The following is an 18,025-nucleotide window of genomic DNA, read 5'->3' on the forward strand; positions in this document are numbered from 1 at the left end:
TGAAGGAGATTGGATAGGTTGTCAATGTGGAAAAGGCAATTGAGGGCCAATGGGCAATTGATTGGCTGATACGAACACACAGTTACAGTCCACAGACATATATATATATATATATATATACACACACAACAAGGACATTCAAGAATATACCCCGCAGTGCAACCACTGTCATTTTCTCTCAGCAGCTCCAGTCATGCTTAAATGAGAATAAAAGATCTGGAAATTAACATAAAAATATATTTTTCTCATCTCAGGATTGTAACTGCTTGAGAAACCAACATGGGAAAATATGTTTTGAAGTAAAGCACACACCCATGCCGTTGCAGGATCAATTTGTACAACTCTTGTCACACATACTTATTTATTTCAGCCTGTGTGCGTTCTCTCTCTGGGAGGAAATGGTCAGCGTAGTATTCCTTTGAAGTCTCGGCTGAAATTATCTGTCCCATTCCCTCGGAGGAATTGCAATCGCTGCCGGTTGCTCTCCGTATTTGTTGTTAAGTGGAATATACTACAATATTCAGGCTTTGTTAGATTAAAGGAAAGCAAAATGTACTGATATTGCTTGATAACCATGGGCACAATATGAAAAAAAAACTATGGAAATAAATATTCATGAGCAAATATGCTCCAACAAAACAAAATACAAGTTTAAGAGTGATCCAGAGAGAGCCAGATATTATTATATCCAACAGAATACATTTAAGGTGGTTTGCAAGTGGAATGTTTGTTACTTACATCTTCTGTATATTCATTTCATTTGCAGGTCTTATCTTGTTCTGTCTTCTTGATATTGTTTGATATTGTCTTCATGATTTAGCTCTAAAAATTGAAATCCCATTTACATTTCAAACAATTTTCCCCAAATCCCACATATTTGTGAATTTTTGGTCTAAAGTTAACAATCTTGTTGCTTCATCTTATACACAACTTCCAATCAAACCTGAAGACATACATCAAAATATTGCATTTTACTAAGTAAAATAAGTCTGTTAAGTCCAATAAAAACTTCCATTTAATCGTAATTTCACAAATTATCTTACAAGCAACAATTCATTTACAATAAACTACTGTATTTAAACTCTAACTCACTCAAAGCATCAGGGGTATTATTAAAACTGGATATGTGGTCCTTTCAAATAGTTTTATCTGTAAAATGCCCAGGCAAAATACATCAGTGGTTTTGTTGTTAAAATTCTGAAATCAATACCTGTTCCAGTATTTAGCCCAACTTTTTGGTCATGTGTTCTGTGATTATTGTTAACAAATTTTAGTTTATGTATTGATAAATGATTCATCACAAATCACAAGCAGTTGTTGCAATAGTCTTCAATAGCTATGCCACAAGTGTAAAGATGACTTCATTTTATTGTATTTCTTGAATTTATATAAAGATACATGAAGAGATGTGGTTAAAATGTTGGTAATGTTTGCTGCTTTGCAAACATGAATTCTAAAATGAACTTCAAATTACATGCTCAGGTGTTCAAATTGGGAATATCTGAACAATTATAAAGTATTATCTGAAGGACGTCTGTCAGAACAGTTTAACTTAGCACTAATTATTGCACGTATTGGAAAGAAAGCCTTCAAATCCTTTGCGAAGGGTCATCATTACATGTGACCTTTCTCTGAAATGAGTTTTGCCTCTGTGCTTCTGCACTTAGTCATTTGATTAGAAGTATTACGTGATCTTTCACCCATGATAAGATGGTGGCATCCCCCAATTATTCCTCCAGAGTGACACGGCAGAATTACGAGTTAATGGTTATACAACTTTGTTGAGATCAATGGGATGGAAAAGCCAAATAAAAATGCAGCGGCGTATAAACAGCAGCATAAAACTTGAGCAGCAGAGAATATGAAAAATGTACATTAAAAGCCTATAAAAGCCAATTACAATATTGCGGGCAATCGTGGTAGTCGTGTGTAATATTAATAGTGTGTGCATTTACTGTATATTTGTGAATGCAGTACACACAAACATCATGCATATCCCAGTGCAAAAAGTCCCCGTCTGCCATATATGATTTACATTTAGTGGTTGAATAATCAGTTGACATGTCGCTCCGGGAATTCTGTGCTTAATGAGTGCCTCTCTACATAAGCAGTTTGCCGGAGTTATCTCGAACATGAGACCGCTGTCAAAATGTCAATGAATCTCAATTTAACTACCAACTTAATCACATGGGGGCCATCTCACTTCGTGAGTCTGGATGTGGAAATTCACCCTTTGTGCATTTTATTGAAAAATAGTGGTGTGAGGAAAACAGAAAACTGGGAAAACACTATTAAAGCGCTTTCATCAAGAATTAATAACATTTTAATTTGGCAGTTAAACAGAAGAATATTTAACGACAGTGAGGAAAATATTGACATGAAGCCGGTGCCACAAAAGGCAATATTTTCCCAGTTTCAGGCTGGATGAATGTCTGACATGTCTGCCATAACACAGCTAAACAACTTAAAAAAAGAAAAGAGAAGAAAATATCAGGTCTTCTTCACCATTCCAGTCAATTATGTCACATTACAGAGGAGAAAGTTAATATTAAATATGACGTAAGTGATAAATAATGAATTTTGAGGAGACAGCTCATGCCTTTAGATAGTTTTAAAAGCTCAGATTCCAGATGCCAATCAGTTTGCGAAGAATCTTATGTGACTAACTGGTCTGTGCAAATCAACAGGAAAGCAGGAGGATGAGGATGATGTCAAATTACAAGCAATAAATGCTGCATGTCATAATGTGATCAGGCTCTACATGGGGGGAAAAAAAATCTTTGAGGAAGTACAGGTGCGCACGCACGCTAAACTATAAATCATGAAGTGCTAATCTCGTGGAGTTCCTCAATATGAAAGAAAAAAATGTAAATGAGTCTAATTGGTCTCCTTTAAATATTAATGTTCTAATCTAGAGTAAAGACTGTGCACAGCCTTATTGAGGTAAATCTTGGCCTGGGCTTTAATTACAGAGGAGGTTTGTGGTCATTAATACTCTAATTGACTGAGGAATATTTAAACTCTCAAAATATTTGGAAGAAATAAATATCACTGCACAAGTGTGCGGGATAGAAAGGCCACTGAGTCTCTCTATCAGAACACGAGAATGAATTGGTGTTTTCAGGATTTAGTTGTGAGTCATCGCATGCCGGAAGAGGACGTGAGGAATATTTTAGTATGTTGCATCTTCAAAACGTCTGGTCGACACGCCCCCTCCCTCACAGAACCCGTCTCTCTGAGTCTGGCTTTTATTCCCTTGCTTCTCTCTACACTCCCCACCAACACCAGTCATGCTGTGTCTATGGCTGTCAGCTACGGCCACCCTTTTGCCTGCTGCCTGGTCGCTTGTTTCCAGCTCGAGGTGTGACTCACCGACCCCCCCCCCCCCCCCGACCCCCCTCGCTCCTTCCCCTCCTCCTCCTCCTGCAAAGAAGACGGAGATACGAGGAGGCAGAAAAGAGCTTTGTGCTTTTGAGGAACGCCGGTGTTGGAGGAGCCGGTGTGTGTGGTACAATCTGTCAAGGTTTATTTTCTACACTTAGTGCTGGATAAGTGTACGATAATAACTCGGACACGTCTCTGGGTGTATAGTTTCACTGCAGTATTGCCAGCAGAGCCAGTTATTGCTCCACCGAATCAACAATAAATTTCTTCTCGCCCTTTATTTTCTTTTTCCTCTTCAGTTTTTCACACATTTACAGACTCATAAATTGCTGTGAGGAGACCTTCATTTGCCTGCTGGGGTTCCACAAGAGTGCAGCTCCCACTTGGGAAACAGCTGTTAATGATAAAATATGCTTGGAAATTACAATGCTTAAATGTTACACATACATGCATTATGAAAGTGATCATTTTCTGTAGCTTTCTTTTTTTTTTATTACCTCTTCTGTAATCCAACTTCTTCTGGATCTATAAAGGAGTAGATATTGCTCGGCCTATTGATTGATGTCTCCTTCCCCCCCACTTTGACATTTGCTTATCCTCGTCCGCATCTACTGCTATTGACGTTTGCTCTATCTGGACATCTTCCTAAGCTGTTTTGTCATTTGTCACCTCTTAAATAAAAGCGCGGAGGGGAGGGGGGGGGGTATTGTCAGTGATAAGACTTGATGATACTAACCACTGTGATGGTTTTATACAAGCCGGGGAAAATAACACACAGTGTCGCTTCATTTTCCAGCCCCGTGCCTCTTATGGATTCAACACGCAATTTCGCGCCTAGCATATTTCTATTTCTGCCAATAATGAGCAGACTAAAGAAGACCCTCTCTGCAACCTCTCGCACTGCATTCACTCATAACTGTGGTCAATTTAGTGCAAATTTACTGAAAGCATGCTTTTGGTTTAACACCTTTTAAACTAATGTATTTGAAGAGCCCACTCCACATGCTCTCCTGTCTAAAGCGACTATTTCCTCCCCAACTTACCCTCAAACTCTCCACTTCTTGGAGGCAAACCGGTGAAATCAACACACACACATTTGAGTTTTTACTAATACAACACCCTCTGAGTGGAGGTTTCAGAATTCAAATGTTGCCAGCTTACTATTTGTAGTACAGTAAATGCAGCACTCCGACAACACACATTTCCACAAACACAGTCTGGCGCAGATTTTCTCCCCATGAGGTGGAAGACAGATTCTTCTTTTCCTCCCTCCCTCTTTCCATCCATCCCTCCCGCAACTCTGGCTCCTGCAGAGAGGCTATTATTGCGGCTAATTATCTACAAATAGGCCCAATATGACAAACACAGCCCTGTACCAGTCCTGGCTAACCGCAAGAATCAGTCTGAGAAGTAATAAAAGAATGAAAAGGAGGCGAGGAGAGGCGGATGAAAAGCAGGACAAAAGTCTTGGTTGAGTTAAAAAAAAAAAAAATTATGTATCAAAGATAATTGAGAGGAATGTGATGAAGACACAATGTGGAATAAGATGAGAGAAAATGTGGTACTAAAAAAGATATAAGTGGGAGGCAGATGGGCAAAGAAAGGCAGTGACACCAAAAAAAAAAAAAGAAAAAAAAAGGAGATGGCATTGAAGGGACTAACACAGGAAAATGATCTTGTCTATACAGTGTGTGACGGTTGTTGCTATTGGCAACTGTCCTGTGATGCACAGGCCACATCCACTTAGCTCCCAGCATGCCTCATGAGCCGGGCAGCTCAGGGGTCTGAGGCTGTCTGTCTCATTTCCATAGAGAAACTCATTTACCAGGCGAGCATGGAGGGCTATGACGCATCAATGGGTGCTTGATTAGATCCTTACCTCTGATATATATGAATATTTATTAGTGTTGCATAAATACAAATTCACTCTCTTTTCATCTGTATCATCCGAAGAGTCCTCCTGCTCTCCTCTTAATTTTTTTCCAATGAATATGTCACAGGAGCGTCGGGGCTCCCTGCAAAGTGACAGCACTCAAGATAATCTGGTTATTGTTGCTCGGAGGCGGTGATCAACACTCACTTTGAGCTTCACAAAATGCATCGTGCTTTTGTCTTGTTGTTTTTTATTTGCTATGGTGACAGCAGCTCTTAGACACCTAGAGGAAATGAAGGGGGGTGGGGGGGATTGTCGCGGCTGCGCACTCCAAAGAATGTGTCTGGGATTCACTGTGCAAAAGATTAGAGTTTGGCTGCACAACTGAGGCTGCAGGTGCAACACGGACGCCAAGACAAGTTGAAATCACAGCTACTGTTTCACAGACAATCACCAGCACACCCACTCTCACTCACTGTCTTCTTCTTCTTTCTTTTTTGTTATTGTTTTACGCACACAGACTTGAATAAAACATATTTTTAGCAGGTTTCACTTACATCACTGACTCCGGCCTCCACAATCTTCAGGCCTGTCTCCTTCTCCAGCTGCTGCTTCTGCTGGACTGCACAGGGAGACAAAAGCAGAGGAGGTGTGGAGTATGAGCAACGGATGAGAGAAAGTCGCAGGTTTTTTCAGTTCCTGAGGCAGAACAAGTGGTCAGTGAAACTGAGAATGATGCAATGGATGTATCAGCCTGACTCAGATGTCAAACTGGTCATAGAAAATGCCCACGGCCCACACGCACACACATGCGCACAATCCAATGACAAGTCTGTATCTATGAGGGTTTTCAAACGGTGCTCAGATCTCACAAGTACCATATTTACCAGAATATAAGTTACACTTCATTATAAGTTGCATCTGTCAAAATATGCATAATGAAGAGGGAAAAAGAACATATATAGCTTTTTTTTTTTTTACTTGCACTTAATTTTCTATGTACAGATGTGCATTTAGCCCACAATCAGTCTTCTTCATTTTCTTCACCGCAATAACAATCTGTCAGTTTTTCCTAACAAGTGCAATCTCTCTTACTGCTGTGCTGTTTATGTAAGCTGCTGCACATTTTCTCTCTTTTTCAGCTTTTTAGTTTTTTTGCTCGATTGTCAGTGGAACACGGTTGTTGACATCTCATGATCCCAGATGGTATGTACAAATATATTTTGAAATACAAGTTGTTTCTGAATATGTTACATGACCAACTCAACAACTATAAAAAAAACGTGTGACTTGCAGTCTGGAAAATGTGTTAGTAATTTTTGGTTGAATAACAAACTGATGTTTTTCACGTCATTACATATGATTGGTACTGACTGTTGTTGTATATTGTCAATGAAACACACTATTGTCTTTGTAGTTTACAACTTTGATAACAATTGGACGTATGGCTTAATATTTTTCTCCATCTAAAATTAAGTAATTTTACTCACAAACAAACAAAATGAAATCAGTTTTAAAAATATCTGCTGTTATTAGAACAATCGTTTTGCCCTCCACTTTTTTATTTCATCTCAAATTTGAAGGGAAAAAAATGTGGTGTTCCAGGAGTGCCAACATTTGGGGATCCTTCATGACTTTTCCTCTGAAAACTCCTTGAACTTCAAAAGTTCCCAGACAACCGGAACATACCTTGATGCCAATAACTCTTTGAGGTTGTGCATTCAGAGCTGACCTAAGCTGAAAGCTTTGTAATAACGGAAACCTGCAATACAAGACGAACAAACATGAGCAAGCTATACTGAGCTTTAAATATATTGCCAGCAGTATGTTCACGGTACAAGTCATCGCACCCGCGCCATAACTGGGTGTGAGTCTGTGTTTAATCTCTCCTATTCGCTGTGATGTGGAGAAGAAGGTCTTCAGTGGAAACAGCTTTGCTCGATTTAATTTCATGCTGCCATCTTGTATTTAGTATTGTCTCGCCGTGGGTTACTGAAAAATATAGCTGAGCCCTTTTACAACTTCCATAACATTGCCTTCAGTGCCTGCGCTCTCTACGGGCTTCAGGAATTGCTGAACAATCACATATCTTGCTGTTCTCAGGGGTATTTACTTAGCCAACATAGCAATTACATTTTTGAGGAGGTGCATGTCAGCATGACACAGTGACAAACTCATGCTCCTGGCATGACCCCTCAATGCAGGAGAACAGTGGATGCTTGCATTTTTTTTCCTTTTTGACACAGCTACCATTAGCTTAGCAGGCATTCGGTAATAAACTAAAGCAGAAATGATGAATCACTGTTGTGCTTTGGGCAGTGTCGATACTTCAACGAGAGATGTAGAGAAAGACAGAACATCTTGCCCTCTTGTCTGGTTTGCGCTCACATGAGTATTTCTAACAAAGACGACGTGTATAAGACAGTGGTTTTCAATGCAATGTTTTCCTCAACATGACCTTCATCACCATGCTTTGAGCTGCACGATATGCGATGCAATGCTTGCTGGATCATTATGGTGGTATATTTGTTCTGCATTCAGACTTTGAACCACAGCTCACTTGGAAATGGAGACCTGCTATTCACAGTCGGCCACACTCGTTCCATTTGCATCTGAGCCGGGTTTGTTTTAATCAGGCCAAACTTGAAAGTATGAACACACACAGAAATGTCTTCCCGCTCCATCACATCTGATTTATATGAATCATCATCATCAGGGTTCAGTATGATGACGACCCATTTATTTAAATCTGGTGTCTGGGAGCAGAACAACATCTTACACATTAAGGCGAGGGTACTCCAAACTAATGCGGTGTCTATGAGTAAACGGGAAGTGGAAAGTTTCCAAGGGGGAAAATACACTTTAATGCTGTCAAACTCAGAGGATCCGATGCAGAAAGTTGGAGAAGTTTTCAAGAGCAGAACCAGTTTTGACGTCAGTCGACATGACTCAATTCTTCTGGCATTTCTGTACTTTTCTCCACCGTGTAAATGTATTTACATGAAGTACAACAATAACAGATAATACAATTATTTGGGCTGTACTTCTCTCTTCACCCTTTACTATCAAGGTCAAAGTTAATACACTTGTGAATGAAAATAGCCAGAAATCCACAGTTCATTAAATGCAATGGCTTAAATAGGCAACGGTGTGTTTTTTTTTTCCATGGAAAATCCAAGGTTCTTTTTGATGTCATAATGAAGTGCCGGAAAATCAAGAATTTGACTTGATAACAGCATTCAATGAAAAATGTTGATGTTCTTTTTCCTTTTGTTGACCATTTCAGCAAATTTCATAGCAATGCAATCAATATTGGTGAGACCTTAAGCAACAGATCGCCAAAGTGGATTGATTCATCCTGAAAGAAGCGAAACTGTCTAATACATGTCAGTGCAGTCTATTCAACAATCAACCGACACAACTGGCGCATGGCTAAAACATAAAGAAGAGGCATCATCTTTACACATGTGTAGCCAGACTCAGTGAAGATTACAATAAAAGCAGATGAAGTGCTTGTAGATTCATGGCACACAATAACTTGAGCTCCTGCCTTTGTTCCTGCAGTAATTAATACACCACCCGAGTTTGATCCTCGGATCTACTGATCTAATCAAATATGGCATGCTATTTCCAAAGCTTTGTTCGCAAAGGATATTCTCATGCAAATCAAACTAAAGTGAGGCTATGTTAAATATCCATCGCTCAAGATCACACATTCTGCCGACTTTTTTCCTCCTCCTTGTGCTTAACGTCCCGTCCTCACTTTGATGGAAACATTTATATTGGGAAACAAAATCAAAGGGGCCTTAATAGATTATGCCAAATTATAGAGTGAAAGGAGAAAAAAAAAAAAAACAGGGCATAATTTTAATTGAGTTTGTTAGCATGTGAATGTGATTGGTAATGGGGAAAAGGAAAAAGAGTGAACGTTAAAGGGAGGCAGAGAAAGAGAGCAGGTCCTTTAAATCCCATTTCCCCAGATGAAGGCTATGCAAATGACCCTGAAGAGCTGAACTCAACCTCACACTCCAAATTCGGCGAGGGCCTGTTTAATTAGTATTTTAATCTATCCCAGTGATTCCACTCAGTCCACAATGTATGCAGAATTCTATCTAATTAAGCACGCTACTTTTAGGATAATCATCCATCTCCCTCGCTCTTCTTCTGTCGCCTTTTCTCTTTCTCGTTATTAAGGATCCTGCAAACATTGATCATCTTATCATCTCATCAACGTGGCAGCAAGAGGGGACATCTTCTACTTTAGGTGCCAGCCGGGGCTTTTTCAAGGATGGCTCCGAGAAACATAGAGAAACCTGAAGGGGAGCCGGAAAGGTCAAATATACATTCAAAGTCTCTTAAGTAGAGTGCTGCATGAAATAAGAAGACGGGGAGGGGGGAAATGAGAAAGAGAATCTTCTACCATTAGCGAGAAAGGAGAAAACTTCAACTGGCACATCTCCAGGGTGAAACTCAATTTCACTCCATGTTGCCACCCCTGTATTTAGTCACAGACGTATCGGTTCTCCATATATAGCTCCAGTACCTGCTCGGTCCTGGTGCTGTTTAGAAGGGGGGTAATGAGCGAGGTAATTGGGCCCAGCTGGGTGAGGACGTAGGTGGTGAGGAGAGGCGAGGCTGCTTAAAGGTCAGGCAACGTTTTGGTCTTAATGAGGACCCCTCTGGGGTCGCAACACATCATGAGTCAAACTACCAAAGATTAGCCAGGAATCAGTGCACATACGTGTTGCAGCAGCGGCTGCAGCTCCGGTTTGACTGACAAGCTGACATTAACCGTCTTCTTGGTGGAACCATAGAAGCCTGAAGGTCAGTATTTACTTTTGAATCAAAGCTGAACACTCTCCAATCAACCTGAGAGGGAAGGACAGTCCCACAACAGCCACTTTAAATGTAAATACATTGTACATGCCGGGCTCATTAGCCGGCGACGGGATGGATCAGGGCTGCAACGAGAATCCAGCCAATGCACTGCTTGTTCTCTCGCTGGCTGTACAGATAACAGCGTCTCTTTTTGGTCACCCCATATATTAACCTCCCACTGGAGCCCACTCTCTTCCTCTTTTCCTCATAGGCACAGGTTTTGTAGGCTTCAAATTAGCCACCAAATACTCCTGACAGGCTGTGGAAAAGAGATGTCAGGTCTCATTTCAGAGAGTCTCCTCCAGCCATTTTAATAAGCATTGTCTGAGACCATCTCATCTGATCTCTAATATCGAGATCTGATCCTGCGACTCATTTGATCTTTTTTCGTTTCAAAGTCATATTGAGCCAAATCATCTGATGTTCACAGGCAAAAAAATTGGAGAACACCCAAAAAGGGTTTTAATGTGTGCTCACAAGCGCTCAATTTTCATGGCTTTTGATTGAAATTACATGCAAGTGCACCAATTACATTGGATAACATGAAAATTGGATCTGCCTGGGACTACCTGAAATCAAGCTTGGGTCATGGTAATGGGAAAAATCCCCCCCCAAGAAAAAAAATTAAGTAGCTCCTGAGTAAGTTTAAAATTGTAAGATTTTCATTCAAAAACATATTTGCAAATTCATAATGTTAACATAGATCAAAAACAGCCAATATGTGTTGAAGTGAATCGTAATTGTCTTGTGGTCTAAGATACATTATTTTGTTGGCGAGGCAATATTTTGAGGCGGTGCTAGTTCCCAGTATTGGAGTAATGAAATACAGGCCTAATTTGTGAAGCCATCAATTAAAACAGTGCATGCACAAATTGATACCAAATTGCCACTATTTCATATGCAATTATAAACATTTATTGAAGCTTTTATAAACTGAAACCCCAAAAACCTCAATTAAAAAAGTCTGTTTTTGACCAGCGATTAATTACTTTCAGACAAAAAAACCCAACATATTCATTTATTTGAACTTGAACAAAGCACACATCAGTAAGACCATGCCGGATTTAAGCCATGATAATGCCTCTAATTACTTTTATTACATCGGTTGTTCTTATATCTACATTGAAAAGGTATTTGTTAAGCTAGCCGATCCAATCCTTTGTATCAATCGAGTTTATGGTCGATATAATATTTGACGAATTTTGTGTTTATCTTGCTATGAAACAGGACACAGATTTGTCTTCTGTTGCTATTAATAGTGTGTAGTCTGAATAATAGTGAAACTTTTATCCATCCATCCATCATCCATCCATTCATCCATCCATCCATCCATCCATCCATCCATCCATCCATCCACTCAGAGTAGAAAACCTGTTAATTCATTGCTTGAATTTGGCTCCAGCTCATCCGACACTTCCTTTCGCAGCACATTTATTACATCCACAAAACTAGTTTTCCAGATTACTTCAGCCGCCGCCAAAGGACATTTTTCCCTTTCAAAAATTACACTTGTGTTATGAAATATTAGAAGTGCTCTCGGGATTGGGCTTTGATTTAAAACGAGGATCACAGTTTCTCTGTTAAGCATCACAGAATTCAACCAGGTGAACCACAAAGAACAGAAAAGAAACACTTCAACAACTCATCAAAGACTTGTTGAAGAAGAGGGAAATGCCATTTCAATCATCAGTCTGAAGGATGATTCGGAGCAAAGCAGCCTTTTCTCGACACGCACACTAATGACGGAAGATTCTGAATTAAAAAATGCACACATTTAGGCTTGATTTTATATGACCTTTAAATTGCTATGTAGCATATGCGCTCCACCAAAATGTATCTCGTAAGGGGATATAATTTGATTAAAATGTTGTTTTTCTCTGCCATATGCTGAAAACTGGAGCAGTTGTGTGCCCCTCATCATTGATTCTAATGGCAACCCACGAATGATTATCATAAAGTCATCAGAGCTTAAAGTTATGAATATATATATTCATTTTTGTGATATACGACAGCATTGTTATTGTTAGGAGCAATATAAATTCAGCATCAGGAGACAAATCACCCACTGTAGGCTGTAAGTATTTTGTATTTGAACACGGCACGGCAGCCAGCACTGTCACATGATTGTTATGTTGCCTCTTTGGACGGATGGGGGTATATAGTTGACAAAATGCATATTTCACCACCCTCTGATTGATCTGTTAATATTGAATTACATCCACAGCCATTCCATCTATCTGCCCCCTCCACTGCTCTGTTCCTCAGGTCATCTATATTCACCACCTCCATCACTCCATCCGTCACTCCAACCAAACAAAATGAAAGTGTTTATTGCGGAGGAGGGCTGACGCTCACGCCTCTCCACAGCCGTTAGCCTTATCAGCAGGCAATCGCTCCAATATTAAAGCTGCCATTCCGCCCATCACTTTCTTCTTGCACATATGATGGCTGTCTCTACCTATCAGAGGTGGAGACTGGAGGAAGGAGGAGGGAGAGCAGGGATGGGGGGGGGGGGGGGGGGGGGGGGGGGGTGGGAGGAGGGAGATGCACCTGATCCCCCTGACAGATAAGATGCATGGCAACCCATTTTTCAGTCAAAATCCTGGGCGGGAAACAAAAACAATAATATTCCCTTCATCGCTCGGTGGATGAAGAGCCGCAGCACCGACTTCCGCACAGCAGCACATTCATTACATGTTTTATATACAGCACGTATGTGACCCCTTTACATCTGATGCCGGCGTGCTGATGCTTATCAAAATGTAAATCAGCTTGCAGACAATGGAGATGCTTTTATAAAGCTGTTTTGTTTGTCTCCCTGCTTTCACCTCATATGTCTCCGATGAAATTTAACAGAAAGAATATTGCAGAGAAGACACAAACATCTTGTAAATACCTTAATAAACACCACTATTTCAGACTTTACACTTTTCTCCCAAGAAAATCCCACAGAGGCTTTCTACTCTCTCTTTGCTTGTTCATTCATATTACCATCAACTGTTATTGTGTTAGTTACCTTATAAAAGAAAAACAACATCAAATGAAAGGCAGTCACGGAGAAATGCTGCAAATGGGAGTCAAAGTAAATAAAAATGAAAGAGTCCATCAATAAAACAAGAAACTTTAATAGAAAATGCCTCCAAATACAATTGTTCCATCAATTTATTGTTAAAACTATGTTCCAGATCACAAAAAGACTTTAGAGTTTATGTAAAACTGAAAAGGTAAGGGTTATTTTAACCTTATTTCAATTAAATCTAAAACTCGACTTGTTCAAATCCAAAATGTTTCAAGGACAAAATGTATTCACATTGTTCTGACTGACAGACATAAAAACCCAATAAAAATTTCAATTAGACATGAGATTGGGAAACTCTTGATAAATGTTGAATAAACAGAAAATAAATTGCAACCCTTTTGATGTAATGAAGGGTTTTTGTGTACTAAAATCGCTTCTTTTGACTCCTCAAATGTGACAGTTCTTTTTTTTTTTTTTTTAGATTTCAGAGTTGGCACACGGTGTGGATTTGTACTGCCGGTCAGATGGATGTAATTTTGAAAAACAAAACACTATAATGACTCGCATATGTGTGCAAATGTCTGTGTCTCTGATTTCTGGTAATTTGTGCATTTTGTAAAAATAAACAGTCCAGGAGTTCTGGTTTTGAGAAGTGGTCATTTCAGCAGCAGTAGGATGTGACAGGTTTAAAATAATCAGAAATATACAATGTATAAAACAGAAAAATGCCCCACTGCTTCACACAAGAAGACTGAAATAGGCAATTTAGCATTTTCGTTCGATGAAAGATCTTAAACAAAGGAATCATTGAGCAAAATTGTGGTTCATTAATTTTCTGTCGATTGACTACCAGTAATCACGTGTGCACCGATTAATATACAGTATCTTGTAAAAAGTGCTCTGACTCACTCTCTAATGCTTGCTGCTCATAATAATGATCATTTAGAAATCCAATACAATTAAAAATAATTTAATATAATAGTGAATTAGTCGGCGAAGAGTAAATATGGAGCTAAAGTGAGCCGCAGCATTCAACTGAAAAGAAACAAGTCGCCCTCCGCCTCACGTCTCTCACAGTAAAACAAACATGACGATACCGATGACATCATCGAGCTCGAACGCCCAATCAGCAGTGCCAATCACACACCACCATGTCTGTCACATGGTTGAGCCTTGCTGTTAACAGCAGGGGTCCTGGGTGCCTCACTGTTTATTCAGCCCCATCGATCGTTTCCCGTGGATAAGCCAACAGTGCTCCCCAACAAACCAACTGCTGTTATTCAGCCCAAATCAACACGCTGAAACTCTGATAACCGAATGCAGCGACTGGAACAGAAACCGCACATCACCGAAAACAATAAACGCATTCACCGTCCTGTTCTGTGGATGATGAGAGAGGACGAGTGATGTAAGCTGCTGCTTGGTTTCAGATCTTGAAATAGCTAGAGTCATCCAATCAGAGTTTTTCACTATTAGCCTGTAACACACCCTGCCTTTGCTATCAAACAATTTGGGACAAACACAGGCAACTGGTGGCCCGTGTGCTTTGCTTTGCAGCTAATCTTCCAAAATAAATCATAAAACGCTTAATATGAGATGGTGGGGTGTTAATTTTAAGGACATTTGAACCCGATTTTTGTTAGTAAGGATGAGATCTTTGTAGTTTTCACAACAATAACAATTGATCATCAGTGCTTTATGGCAATGTCTGCTAACCTTTTAATCCAAACTTGTTCGGTTTTCCTGCTGAACTAACACAACATATTTTATTATTCTTATCTTTGACATGATGTGAAATGTAATATTGACATCCTAAGTAGTCAAAACTTCGTAAACCCCCCCCCCCGGCTTGTTGAGAACCCTTGGCTTTACCAGCTGTCCCTTCTCTAAACAGATTACACACAAGACATTTATAATCACGACTTTCCTCATTTCAGACCCCACGAGAAGACAGCTGAATAACGCACCGAGATGAGTCTTTGCTTCTGGTGCACATGTGCAGATGCATCACTAGCAGAGCCACAGACACACATACATAATATCTGTGTCTTTGCCGGCTGGTTGATTAATAGATTGTGGCTGCTCTGACACTCTGTGTAGAATAGGCATTTTGCCTTTGATAGGTGCTGACACCAATTCTTCACGGACTGCAGGAGACCAGGGAACAGAAGCGGTGCCGGCAAAATGACTTGGATGGCAGACACCTCCAGATGTGGAGAAACCCCACGGATGTCACTCTGCATTCTCTCCGGGACACGTTCAGATCGTTTATGGTTGCCTCTCAGAAATGACAATCTGCAGATGTGTGACATATGCAGCGCAAATCACATCTGACAATCACTCAAAAATCAGCAGACGGGTTTAAGGATTACAGTGAGCGATGAGGTAAACAATGCACATCTGAAGTAATCATGGTCATCACAGGTCCAGCGGGCTGCAAAGTCACACCGCTGAGTCGGGGGACGACCTTTTCCAATAACATGCTGGCAGCCTGGCCATCAGTGAAGCATTGCATGAAAAAACATTCGCTGCAATCTTCAGGGAAAACCTCGTCAAGTAAATCTTTTTTATGCATCGAGACCCGGAATCCTCAGCAATATATAACATCGACACTTTGATGTGTGACACTACATGATGCTTTAAAGCCGAATGCTAAACATTACTAAAAGCTCTTATTTTTGAAGGTAAAATTTCCACCCAGCTGATTAAATGATGCTTCAAATCTTCTCCTGGATGTTTGTGTGATACAAGATGAAAACATCTGGAAGGCTGCCACAGTTTGAAGGCAGCCTACTGGGAAATGCTTACTGGAGGAAAGGACAGTGAGCTGCACGCTCTCTCTCTCTCTCTCTCTCTCTCTCTCTCTCTCTCTCTCTCTCTCTCTCTCTCTCTCTCTCTCTCTCTCTCTCTCTCTCTCTCTCTCTCTCTCTCTCTCTCTCTCTCTCTCTCTCTCTCCTCTCTCTCCTCTCTCTCTCTCATCTCTCTCTCTCTCTCTCTCTCTCTCTCTCTCTCCTCTCACACGCACACAAATGTTCACGCACAAGCTCTTCCTCTGCTTCCCCACTGAGGGAACTCTGACAGAGGCAGCCCTACCTGTCACTGTGGCAGCAATTATCCTGCAGGCTCTCATCCACGGACTGTCTCCTGCAGGTCTCCACATTACTAACACATCACTGAGCACACACACCTACACTTGAGTGTGCACTGGAGGACACGCAGCACAGACACACACCCGCCAGTACACATACGGTATATATTCACAGACGCGCGCAACAGACACACGCACGTCTGCGCACGAGCTTGTGCTTTTCATCCACAATTCGTTCTCCACAAGCTAATGGCTCGAACGAATCATAATGATGTGTTGGTGCAGACATCCTGCTCAAGCCAGAAGAAACACACATCGTTACGTGGATGTGAGCACTCATGCAAGCACGTCCATGGAGCTCATCTGTGTTCTCTTAAAGATAAATGCATTATCATAGGTGAGGCAGCGACGAATTCCACAAATACATGCATTAGAAAACCCACACAAATCTGTGGATATGCTAAAAGTGTCATGAGGCAGATTTTTGGAAGTGAGAAGCAGCATTAATACGAGGCCAGGATATAAGCTCCAGTGAGTCATGAGATAATTGTTGGTTATTGGCGATAAAAGCAGACACGCTCAGGAGGACAGGGTGTCCATTTTGACTATAAGGAAGCAATCGATCTGGTTCACAGTGGGCGACTGCAGCTCAGATGCAGGTCCTCCGTAACAGGTTGACTGTACAGAGCTGTGAAGGGTGATTTTAGAGAAAGGGAAAAAAAGGAACCCAATGTGACCTCATTACCGCAGATTTGTTCCGACTGTCATTAGGAATCACAAACGCCATCACTCAAGTCAGGAATATAAGCGAGTGGATGGAAGGCACAGGACAGAGAGAGCAGGCGGCGGGTGGAGGGGCTCTGATGGTAATCAAGTGGATTTGATCTGAGAACAAGATCTATCATCGAACAATCTATATACCACATCAACGCATGAAGTATGTTTATCCAGGCACATACCTTTGACCCAAGGGCACAGATTTGTAGAAGCAATAGAAGACATCCTCCACCAATACAACCATGACCCATTAAATCATATTGATATGCTTAAACCACAAGAACATGATCCCCAGCTGTTCAAATTCAAGAAAATGTTTTTTTTTCTGCAAATGAAGTGTGATGTTCAGCTTCTTTACAAATGTTTTATACATAAAGCAGCAACACCAACCTTCACTAATACAATTTAACCGAATAAAATTAAGGACTCATCATAAGAAAAAAAAAAAAAACATATCAGTCGACTCCGCATCAGCTGCAAATACAACAATCTGTTGACGAAGGAGGCTGGGTTCGATCGACATCTCAAGAAAAAGACCCAAAAGTCAAAGCTGAGCTCATCCAACTATGACCTGCTGTGCGTGACTGTTTCCTCAGCGAAACCAACTGGTTACAGTCAGCAGGGTGACAAGTCAGCGCTCCACAGCTCACTGTCACGCAGACTTGAGCTACTCTTCTCTCAAACTATGAAGGCAGACACTATTTGTACCCAGATTTCAGGTTTGCATTGTGGGTGGAATAACCACACATACTCCCAAGTGTATGTATATACACACACACACACACATATATATATATATATAAAAACAGAAAAACATTGCCCCATAACTATTAGATGTGCACAATTTACCAACCGCTTTTCAGACAGAAACGCCCACGTCACTTCCCCCACAGTCCGCCCCCTTCTCCCAACCTTTAACCAATGGTGGGCGATATATTGTAGGCGTGTACGTCTGCTGCTACATACTGTAGATATAAATAGACAAATACCTGCCATGTAGGTGTAA

The 18,025-nt window shown here is 40.7% G+C and overlaps 1 protein-coding gene across 1 annotated transcript in view; it reads right to left on the bottom strand.

Annotated features, from left to right (window-relative positions):
* Positions 1-18,025, bottom strand: part of ptprn2 (protein tyrosine phosphatase receptor type N2) — a gene marked incomplete at both ends in the record, with an annotated part of 139,756 nt that overhangs the window by 46,444 nt on the left and 75,287 nt on the right. The window contains one exon of the mRNA XM_080515360.1: positions 5,815-5,879. Coding sequence (XP_080371486.1) covers positions 5,815-5,879 — 65 coding nt within the window. The remainder of the gene's footprint in view (positions 1-5,814; positions 5,880-18,025) is intronic.

Source organism: Blennius ocellaris (assembly GCF_963422515.1).
Source record: "Blennius ocellaris genome assembly, chromosome: 19".
NCBI classification, from domain to species: Eukaryota; Metazoa; Chordata; class Actinopteri; order Blenniiformes; family Blenniidae; genus Blennius; species Blennius ocellaris.